Below are 12,037 nucleotides of genomic sequence, written 5' to 3'. Positions count from 1 at the left end.
GAGAACACAAGCAGGGGAGGGGCAGAGAGAGAATCTCAAACAAGCTCCACGCTAATAGCACAGAGCCCAGTGTGGAGCTCAATCCCATGAACCCTAAAATCATGACCTGAGACAAAACCAAGAGTCAGACACTCTGACTGAGCCACCAGATGCCCCTGGACGTACTTTTTTAACCTGCTTTTTTCATTTAATATATTATCAGGCTTTTTCTGTGTCATTAAAATGTATCTCAGCATTATGTTAATAGCTGTATAATGTTCATTTATTTGTTTTTAATGTTTTTATTTATTTTTGAGAGAATGTGAGTGGGGAAGGGACAGAGAGGTGGACAGAGGATCTGAAACAGGCTCTGTGCTGACAACATTAAGCCCGATAAGGGGCTCAGACTCAGGAACCACAAGATCATGACCTGAGCTAAAGTCAGACGTTCAAGTGACTGAGCCACCCAGGTGCCCCTGTATAATATTCATTTAAACATTCCCCTTTTGCTGAACATTTAGTTTGTCTCCAGGTTTTTTCACAATTAAAAATAATATTCTGTACAACCACCAAACCAGAGAAATCACCATCCCCTGTTTTCTTATTAGATTTTTCTTCGAGTAGCATCTTATTCTGTTGGCTGAGAACTTGGGCTTAGGTTTCAAATAGCATCAAATAGAATTAGATTAGATTAGATTCAAATCCCAGCTCCACCACACTTACTAGGTCTTATAGTCACTTAACTTATAAGCCTCTGTTTTCTCATCTATGAAATGAAGATAATATTCAGAATTAAGTGAGATGATAATCTATATAAAGTATCATGCAGTGCTTTGGGATATACTATGTGCTCAGTAAAGTGCAGTGGTTATTTTTACTTATCATTATTACTGTATATACATTTCTGGTTATTTTCTAAGGATCCATTCTCAGAATTGGGATTGCTAAGTTTAGAACATTGATATTTTGGAGATTTTTGATAAATATGAGTATCAAAACTCTTAGGTAAAACTACTGCTGATTTATAAAGTCTGATTCTTCAAAAAGTTGTACCATTTTACATTGTCAGCCCCATCATGTGAATGTCAGTTTCCTTGGACTCTTACCTACACTTGATATTAAAATATTTTTTGCCGGGGCGCCTACCTAGCTCAGTTGGTGGGTCATGCAACTCTTGATCTTGGAGTTGTGAGTTCAAGCCCCACATTGGGTATAGAGATTACTTAAAAATAAAACCTTTAAAAAAATTAAACATTTTTTGCCAATTTGAGAGGTAAAATTTAAAATTTTTATTTAAAATTATTTCTTCACAGACACCTGGTTGACTCAGTCGGTTGAGCATCCAATTCTTAATTTCGGCTCAGGTCATAGTCTTACAGTTCCTGAGCTTGAACCCCCGCATCAGGCTCTGCCCTGACAACCTGGAGCCTGTTTGGGATTCTTTCTATCCCTCTCTCTACGCCCTTCCCCCACCCGTGCCTGCACATGTGTATGTACATGTGTGTGCACACACTCTCTCAAAAATAAATATTTTAAAAAATGATTTCTTCAGCTATATTTTAATGACTAAGTACTCAAGTTAAAAGATCTTTTATGTTTTGTAATGTAGTTTATGTAACTAAAAAATATAACTTCATATAATTTAACATGTTAATTTTTGTTAAAGAAAGTTGATCCAACTAGCTAATTCATAGAATATCGTTATATACCATTTATTGCTTAAACCGAGAGTTAAGAGTTTTTGTTAGTAGAGAGGCTCGTTTTAATGAGTATCTTAGAGATTTCATTGTAATTAAGCTATTGCTTCTTGTTCACCTATGGAGTGAGCGAAAATACGTGATAGTTTATTCTCAGTTAATTTAAAGTTTACCTTGTACTTCTCTTAATTTGCTTAATTTGTCCTTTCTCTGTGGACAAAGTCCTCAACGCTGCCATTATCCCCACATTCGGGGGCGAGGATACACAAGTTCCATCAAGTATTTGAAGGATTCACAGATCTTCTCCCCCATTTTATGTTTGTGTCCCAACTCCATTCTGTTTTTAAATTTCTGTTCCTTTATCCATTTTGCATCTATATTTTTAAAACAATCTATTTTACTATTTCTATTAGTGCCATTAAATGAATGAAAGAACAAAACAATCGAGTTTGATTTAACTATCTACCTAATCTTGATGCTTTCCGAGTACACAATCAGTACAGAGATGAAATAGAACATTCCAGTGTGACTAAATTGTTTGAGCAAAATGAAGTAGGGGTATCAGTGATTTATAAAACTATACCCATTCATGATATAGTCTTGTTTATAAAGAACTGAAAATTAATGGAAGAAATTTTCCTTTCCTAGCTTGGCAAGAAGGAAATAATCTTCTTTGAATATCGTCCTGTAAATCCCACTGCAAATTGTAGTCCGTACAGAACAGAATCATGGTGCCTAATCCTCCTCTTTTCATGGTTTAGTCCATACAAAGAGCAGAGCTGGAAATTGGATCTTTTGACAGCAGTTACTAAGCAACAGAATTTGGATGTTTTTGGCTAACATCCTAATATATCATGTAGCTGATTTGCCGAAGTTTGTACACGTATTAACTGAGAGAAGTGGGCACTCCGGAAGTGACTGCTGGTCCCTGGACGGCTGGGGGCGGGCACGTATTGTTGTTTTAATACACTTTGTCTGTGGGCGTTCGTATCTCTTTGGCACACAAAGGAGGACAGTGCAGATCTTTAGTAGAACTTCCAGACCTTGTGACTTTTTACATTATTAAGAATACCCCGCTCTGTGGTTTGTGTTATGTGAAAAATGTAAGAATTTTTCCTGAAAAGCAGGGAGAACAAATGAGGGATTTTAAGGTCATTCCAGGAAGCTTTAGTGCTTTGCCAAAAGTTTAGGTCCACTTCCTGAGGCAGTTTCATTAGAAGACAGCTAATGTTTGCTTGGTCTACTCCCAGGTTATTTTTAGAAACTAGACATTATTACTGATACCACCGATTTGAATTTGCTCATTTACGTTTTTATATGCTACCAAATATGATCAGGGTATGCTTTCAACTAATTGCTGACAGATTTACTACATTAAAGATTCTATGTCATCAGATTCCTACTGTCATCAGATTCCTACTAGCTAGGTGCTTCACGCCAGCCACTTCAGAATTGAGATGAACTCTTTTAGCCCCAGAAGAACCAGAGAATTTGGCTTCACTTACCTCAGAGCACTAATGAGGTTATAGAAAATGGAGGACGGAATCCACTTAGAACACGCTTTGCTGTGGTTTGTGATTCTGAAAGGCTGGGATTAACATGGAGCTAATGCTGGCATGTCCCCATTTGTATTCATGTAGACTCCCGGGTCTGCAGCTGCTGCCCCTGCCCTGCACACAGGTGCCTCCCGGCTTGTCTGTGGGTTCCAGGAGTGGGCTCTGTGCCTGGAGAGCTGGCAGTATCCTTGAGGACCATAATCAGACCTGCCCCAGCCCCTTGGTGGCAGGAGCCCCACGCCTCCTTTTCCTCTGTGCTTGCACGGCACATCCAGCATGTTCTTGCCTTCAGCCCAGGTTCTTCCTACCTCAGTGTGTCTCCCATGACCCACTGCCTACCTGGCACACAAGAGAGGTGGTACCAAAGAATAGAAACAGACTGTGGGGTTCGGTTTTCTAGAGAAACTGCACATCTTCTAGAATAGACCTGTCATTATGTCCGTGTTGACTGATGCCACTCTTTACGCACTTTTTCATTCTTCAACAATCCTTCCAATTCTTTTTCTTTAGCCTTCTCTTTCAGACTTTTCAGACTCTTATGCTATATATACTGATAATGTTACCTGCTGGCATATGCTGATACTATATGCTGATAATTTTATACTGATAAATTTCCCATAGGAAACTTCCTGATAAAACTAGGATGACCAGACATTCCAATTTGCTTTGAGCAATCCTGGTTTTCACCTGTTATTCCAGCATGATTATTAACAGCCCCTACTTTCAGGTGTCCTGGTTTGCATGATAACTGCTAATCTGATCCCCAACTATCTTATGTCTCCAATAAAATGTAGCTTGAGCATCATACATACTTTCATCTTACTGAAAGAGAAGATCTGATTTAAATGAATTTTTAAAAAGACTTTGGGAGGGGCCCCTGGCTGGCTCAGTTGGTAGAACGTGTGACTCTTGATCTCAGGGTTGTAAGTTCAAGTCCCATGGTGGGTGTAGAGATTACTTAAAAATAGAAATCTTTAAAACAAGCAAACAAGGAGTCTTTGAGAATAACTACTAGCCCAGCTTCAGCCCACCTGCCTCACTGTTGTTTGGCATCATTTGATGTGGACTGTCGCTGCATGCCTGCTGTGTGCCCGCTGTGTGCCTGCTGTGTGCCCGCTGTGTGTCATTAGTAATGGTATGTTTGGCACTTCATTTGTCGTGCTCTAGCTGGGGCAGTTTGTACATTTTTTTAAATGCATCTTTCTTTCTGGTATCACTCCTCCGTTTTGGATTTATCTACCTAAAGTTGTGGTAGAACTTCCCAGCTCACTCTGTAAATATCTCACTTAGTTTTTCATCTGGCAGCTAATTGCTTGTACTTGCCAGTCAAATCTGAGTGTCTTCTTAGTGAACATTGTGCTGAGGCCTGGGCCAGGGAGCTTAGACTGGAAGGGGCTGAGGACACTAGGCCAAAAACAGGGATCTGGGGGAAGAGTGGTGACCTTATATTACACTAGTAAAGAATTACGTGTGTAAGAAGTGAAAGGGGTGTGTGTATTTAAATTAGAGCAGAGATGCTACCCAAGGGAGTTTCAGTTGACCTGTCAGCTGAAACTGGTCAAGTTACAACTGGAATTGCACAGCCTTTGTCATGGTAGCAGGTTGTTAAGAGAGCTGTGAGCTCTCTCCTCATGATAGTAATTAGTACATTAAGAGCTGTCTGTAAAAAAAAACAAAAAACAAAAAAACAAACAAAAAAAACCCTACATTAAATGACTGCTGTAGGTACTTTCCTTCTAAAATCTTCTAGGTAAATCATGCAGTCAACTGTGAAGTGATTTGTAATGCTTTGTGAACACAGTATCTGAGATAAATTGGTGAGACAGCGTACCAATTTATCATCAGTTTTGACCCCAGCAATGTCCTGAATAAGATTTCTGTAGCAGTATAAGCTCTCTGCAGTTGTTGAGAAGGGAGAAGGGCTGATTCAGGAAAAAGGTAGTACTGCAGATAGCCAGCCCACCATGTCCCCGGGCCCCGTGGCTCTAATCCACAATATTACAGCCTGACAGGCAGAATTATATGATGGCTTCAGAGCCTTTAGTAGAATTCTGAAAAATGATTTGAAGAGCAAGCATTATTTTCAGGGACTCCTTGAAATCACCAGAGTTTATAGGGCACCACACTGGCTGCTATATTGGGTCTGATCTTCAAAAAAATAGCAAAGAACCACTATGGAATTGCTTCTAAACTTTTCTACTGTCTTGAATTCACCACTCAAAGCTAAAGGAGGCCATCATTATATATTAAGAGGCTGAAATAAATGTCTTATTACTCTTCCCTTTGGGGAGGGTGCAGGGAGAGGTGAGGGGCTACTCTTTCCCTGTTCTTCTTATTTAAAAAAAATTTTTTTAATGTTTATTTATTTTTGAGAGAGAGAGAGAGACAGAGCATGAATGGGGGAGGGGCAGAGAGAGAGGGAGGCATAGAATCTGAAGCAGGCTCCAGGCTCCGAGCTGCCAGCACAAAGCCTGACTCAGAGCTCGAACTCAGAAACTGTGAGATTGTGACCTGAGCCAAAGTCGATGCTTAACCCACTGAGCCAACCACGTGCCCCTCTTTCCCTGCTCTTCACATGTACTCATGATCCATCCCCAAATGAGCGTCTCCTCTGTTCTCAATTTTAGTAGCCAAACCAGAAAGAACCCTCAACTCCAGTTTCTTCCTCAGTACCACACCCATTCATCACCAGGTCTTTTCAGTTCTGCCTCCTAAATATCTCTAGAATCCATCCCCTTATAGAATACCCCCCTCCCACTTCCAGACCACCATTACCTTTCACCTGGAATTCTACAGTACTAAACAATGATTACTCCCTTCTGATGTTTTCTGTACATCAGGCAGAAAAATGTTTCTTAATCATAAGCCTGACATGTTAGTCCATTATTTAAAATCCTTTAGTGGCTTTTTCTTGCCTTTGCAGTAAAATTTCAACTCATATGAGATTTGTAAAGCACTCCACATCCAGGTTCTTTCGGCACCTCTTCTGCTTCAACTCTCACCAGCCATTTCCCCACACATACCACACCAACATCTCTTCATTTTAATTCTTTATTTTTAATATATTTTTATTTTTGAGAGAGAGACAGAGACAGAGTATGGGTGAGGGAGGGGCAGAGAGACAGAGAGGGAGACACAGAATCTGAAGCAGACTCCAGGCCCTGAGCTGTCAGCAGAGAGCCAGATGTGGGGCTCGAACTCGGGAACAACAAGATCATGACCTAGACTGAAATCAGACACTTAACTGAGTCACCCAGGTGCCCCTCCTCATTTTAATTCTTACTGAGTGTGTGTCGGTTCCTGCAGTGCTTCTGAATTTTCCCACTCTGAGCCTCCTAACACTCAGTACGCTCTTCTTGGAACAGTTTCTTTCCCATTTTCCACTGGTTGTTTATCCTTCAGGCCTCAGCTTAAATGTCACTTCCTAAATTTAGGACACCATCGTCGACTCCATAATCCTTTGTCGGTTAGGATAGGCTAAGTTATGCTGCAATACTGAGCAACCCTCAAATCTCTGTGGCTTAACATAACACAGTTTATTTCTTGTTCATACTACATGCCCATCATGGCTCAGAGCTCAGAGGGGGAACTCAGAGGGGAAGTTTCTCAGAGACTCAAACCAACATGAAATAGAGGCTCCATTTCACATGTGATATCATGATAGCCAAGGCCACATAAAGGGAATATGGTGAATCCTGCAGTAGCTCTTCGAGCTCCTTTCAGAAAGTGATATATTTCCAGTCACATTTCATTAACCAACACAAGCTCCATAGTCATCCCTGACTCAAGAGGGGGTGGGGAGCTATGATCCGACCCCATGCCAGCATGTGTGTGGGTATCCCTAATGACTGCCACCACACTTTTTCTCTACACGCCACCGCATCTTGTATTTACTCCAGCATAGTCATGTCATGCTTCATTGTGGTTACGTGGACTGCTTCCCCCACTCCAGTTTTTATGGAGGTAGGACCATATTTGTCCTATTCATTACTCTCTCCATTGCCTTCATTAATACTTGACACATAACAGGAATTCATTGAATTCAATTATTGAATGAATGAATAGACCAACACTCCAAGAGTTGATACTTAACCCATTATTCTTTGACCTCTGCCATTTCTCCTTGAAGATATCATCCCTTCCCATGGTTTCAGCAATCACTGAATGTCCTGAGGATGAGCTCATACCTTGACTTCAATCATACATCTCCAACCACTTGTTGATATTTCTGCTTGAATTTAAAATGCAGATTTGTTCTTATAGTAAATATTTATTGATTACTTCCTGGTAACCCATTATATTAAGTGATGTGAGGATACAGAGGTAATTAAGACACAACTTGCCTTCAAAGGGCTTATAGTTTAGTATAATACAAGGAAGAATACAATGAACCCTTAATATTTGCACAATATACAAAATGCTGTGCCAGAGCAGAACAGAGACAAGTGACTTATGACAAGATGGAGTTAGAACTTGCATTGTTTGAACCACTGAACCCACTGGGCAAGTATAAATACCATTCTGTGCCAGGTCCTAGAGACAACATGAATACAGTTTTTATCCACCTCACAATCCACTGGGGAGATAGATAGCTGAGGATGCAAGAGTAAATGGGATTTTAACATAGTGTGGGAGAGTGAGTGAGGGGAAAAGGGGATGGTGCAAGGGAGAGCAAGCAACAGAGGCATTCTTTCACACGTGCAAGCAGGAAACACTTATTAAGCACCACTGAGGTGTCAGACATTGAAAACCTAATACTGAGGAAGACAGTTCCTACCTTAAAGAACAGATAGTGTGTTGGCAGGAACTTACTATCTAGATTGTCCACATGAGTTGATTTCTTTTGCTATGGTTTTTGTTTTGCATCTTTGAGGGTGACTTTTGAGAATAAAAATGACCATGTATAGCTAATTTGAGGTTTAAAGAATGAAAAGTTGGGGTTGCCTGGGTGGCTTAGTTGGTTAAGCATTGAACTCTTGATTTTGACTCAGGTCATGATCTCACAGTTTGTGAGTTCTAGCCCCACGTTGGGCTCTGTGCTGGCAGCACGGAGCCTGCTTGGGATTCCTTCCCTCTCTGCCCCTCTCCTGCTCACTCTCTAAATAAACAAACTAACTAACTTTAAAAAAATGAAAAATCAACATACTAAAATTTTGTAATTTACAACCTAGTTTTTCAACACAAAAGAAAACATTTTTTTTAATGTTTATTTATTTTTGAGAGACAGAGAGAGACCCAGCACAAGTCAGGAAGGACCAGAGAGAGAGGGAGACACAGTCCAAAGCAGGCTCCCAGGCTCTAAGTTGTCAGCACAGAGTCTGATGTGGGGCTCAAACCCACAGACCATGAGATCATGACCTGAGTTGGATGTTTAACTGACTGAGCCACCCAGTCTCCCTGAAAACAAACTTTAAAAAAAGTCCAGTTACATCTTTTATTCTATTTGTAAGCCTAATGAAATTTAGAAATTCCTTTAAAGGGGACTTTTATAACTTAATTAAATTTCTTTAAATATTTTAAACTATACTCTTTTAAAGTATTTTATTTTAAAAAAAAGTATTTTATTTTCTCTTTGAAGTGTGTCAGTTGTTTGTCTAACAAAACATTGAGTTTCAAAGTCACTGTAATTATATTTATTTAATGATAAAAAGTATGGTGAACCTTAGATTATCTTTACTATATGTAAGGCTATTTAAGTTATCCTTTAGCTGCAGTGTAAAGTTTATCAAAATGAATTATCCAGTTGCATATTTTAAATTGAACTAGCAAGGCTCATCTATTAATCTTGATACGGTAAATTTCCTTAACTGTTACAAACACCTTAGAGACCAAGGATACATAAGTTGTCTTTAAACTTAATATGAAAAATATTAATACTGAAGGTTTTGATTTACTTTATTTCTATACCTAATACTTAATTATCTATGGTTAAAAAAATAACCACCAAGGAATATTATGCCACCCCAAGCAAGATGGGTGGAGGGGTGGTTACCATCTTGGTGCACTGAGATTACTTATCAACCAGAAAGAGCGGGCTGGGATGCAGGAATTAATTCTTACAGATGACATCCATGAGATGCCCTGAACCCCAATTATAGTCACTAGATAGGAACCCCTACATTTACGAAAAGGCTGGTCTCAAGACCTTGGGCACTTCCATTCAACTTTTGCATAAATTAAATCTTTTGTCTGGCTTGAAATTGCTACATCCTTGTCAGGATATAACAGCTTCCTTGACTGCTTGCTTTAATTTGCATTTCTTTCACTGTCTTAAGACCGTGTACTATTATCTTTTGTCTGGCTCTAAAGCTACATCTACCTGATCCTATGTAACCAACTTTAACTCTTCTGTAAACCTTTTGATCATTATGGTCTGATTTGAGTGAACAGAATTCTTTCAGTGTTATTCTTGCTTAGCCAGGGCCACGGTTCTTATAGATAATAAAATGACATCTAGCTTTATCCTACACATCCCTTGTGGCTCTGTCTAGCTCTTGAGTCACAACACTGAAGTCACGCTCCTGACATAGGAGAGCCATTGTGATGATTTGATGAGCTTTGTCAGTTGACTAATGACCTGCGGTCCTTAGCATGCCCAGGTGTGACACATCCAGCCTGTGGGGCTGAGAACAGCATCACCCTCCTCCTGGCTCAGCTGTGATCCGGTTGTGTCATCTTGAGCAAGTCATTTAACTGCTTTGGGCCTCAATTTCCTCATTTTTTTTTTTTAAATGTTTTATTTATTTCTAGGAGAGAGAGAGAGAGACATCGTGAGCAGGGGAGGGTCAGAGAGAGAGCGAGTCACAGGCTGAAACAGGCTCCAGGCTCTGAGCTGGCAGTCAGCACAGAGCCCGACGCGAGGCTCGAACCCACGAACTGTGAGATCATGACCTAAGCGAAAGTCGGCCGCTTAACCGACTAAGCCACCCAGGCGCCCCTCAATTTCCTCATTTTTAAATGGCAAGAACCCTTAGTTCTAAAATCCTATTATCTGTTAAATCCTAATGTAGTAGAGTCTGAAATATTGCTGTTATACTGTGCTTTGTTTAGGCATTGCTCAAGAATTAACTAAATTTTATCTTCTTGGAAATTGTCATAATTATGGAGAGCAGTGAGATAATTTGGTTTTGCTTTCTTCCAGATCTTTGATGATGCGTACAAATCCCAGCTTAGTTGTGTGGTTGTAGATGACATTGAGAGACTGCTTGGTGAGTTGCATAACTTCTGCCACTGTACTGTCTTTGCCACATTACACTAATGTCTCACAAATTACAAGAGAAAAATAACGGGTATTTGTAAACCAAAGGGCAATAGAAATACTTTTCTTTATCTTACAAGGAACCGTTCTTATATACGAAGTCAGTGATGGTATTCATGTTAAATATGCCCTGTGACCGTAACTCCATTGTCAACTGCTTTCCCGTAAGGGCCCATACCTCATATTATTTTGTTTCTTCCACAGAGTTCCCTGCCCATAATAAGTGATTAGTAATTTTCACTGATGGATATATTTGCTGTTTAGTGCCTCTGAGTTGCCCGTACCCCAGAGTTTCCCCTTAGGAACTTTGACAGAACTAAGGGAAGACGGGCATATGAATGGAGTTAAACAACACTTGGGGAGAAGCTGTGAGTGCCCGGTACCCCAGTTTCTGTTCTTATAAGACAGAGACAGTGGTCCCTTCCTCACTCATCCCACAGAGTGATCATGAAGACAAAAATGGGATAAATATGTTGAAAACATTCTGAAAGTTAAAAATGCTGTACATTAATTGTTAAAAATATTGAGTAAACAACTCCTTTGCTTAAATGCACTGCTACAGGATACAAAAATGAATAAGACAGTCCCTGCACACAGTTCATAATGTGTAATCCCCCAGTAAATGCCAGAAAAGTGTTGTTACTTACATTTTATTTCATTGCAAAAATTAGATAAATCTGGAATAAGTGCACTGGAACAAGCACTCGAGATGCCGCGATGACCGTACTGAAATTGAACCCACACGTTGACTTCATAAACTTCTGAAGGTGCTACCAGCACCTGAGGAATCTCTTCTAAGCTGTCCCAAATGGGGTAGTAATGATTTCAGCTTAACTCTACTTACCCCGTTTTCCTCACAATTTTCAGACTTGCTTTAGTCCTCTGTTACTTATTTTCTTGTTTTTTAAGGCAATGTTTGTTATAAAGCAAAGACATACCTTTATATGTAAAGGTGTATCTGAGGTTTTCTTAATTTGATAGTTTTATCTAGTGGCCTGGGGTTTTGGTCTGCTATTTCTGATACATTTCAGCCCAGTTTATAGGATTATTTCTTTAAAAGCTTTTAAGCACAAACTCATAGCTCTGTGTAAATTCCTTTATCTAAACACAATTGAGATGTGTGGTCATAGCAACACTACTATGTCAGGAATGTGTGCCCTCTGAGTATATTTTCACTTGTATGAATAGTTATTATCTGTACTTGTTTGTTCATTTATTTGACAAGTAAGCTGAGCCCTTACTACTGGGCTAAAATTAGTAGAGTCCAAAAAATAAGATGCTGTTGTTATACCATATATTGGGAAAAACTAATGCAAAGTAGAATGTGCCATATGTTCTGGATATTCAGAAAAGGGAAAGATCACTTTTGACTCCAGAGGTCTGATGCCTGAAGGTAGTTCTAAGCCCAACGCCGAGAAAGCTGAGGAGGTAGCATTCATGCTGAAGCTTGAAGGATTAGTAGAGGTTTAACAGAAAGTTTTAGAAAGTTCGCTCTTCTTTCACCTCTGAGGACCAGTCTTAGTGGCTCTACCATCATTTCAGTCACA

General features: G+C 39.8%; 1 protein-coding gene across 2 annotated transcripts in view; it reads left to right on the top strand.

Moving 5' to 3' along the window:
• Positions 1 to 12,037, top strand: part of NSF (N-ethylmaleimide sensitive factor, vesicle fusing ATPase) — a 344,592-nt gene that overhangs the window by 304,742 nt on the left and 27,813 nt on the right. For both annotated transcript variants that reach the window (XM_077780453.1, XM_077780452.1), the window contains exon 16: positions 10,374 to 10,440. In XM_077780453.1, the coding sequence (XP_077636579.1) occupies positions 10,374 to 10,440 (67 nt within the window). The remainder of the gene's footprint in view (positions 1 to 10,373; positions 10,441 to 12,037) is intronic.

The sequence above is a fragment of the Crocuta crocuta genome, unplaced genomic scaffold, assembly GCF_008692635.1.
Source record: "Crocuta crocuta isolate KB4526 unplaced genomic scaffold, BGI_CrCroc_1.0 scaffold288, whole genome shotgun sequence".
Classification (NCBI taxonomy): Eukaryota; Metazoa; Chordata; class Mammalia; order Carnivora; family Hyaenidae; genus Crocuta; species Crocuta crocuta.
The sequence above is the reverse complement of the archived record's forward strand: the minus strand, read 5'-3'. Positions and strand labels throughout refer to the sequence as shown.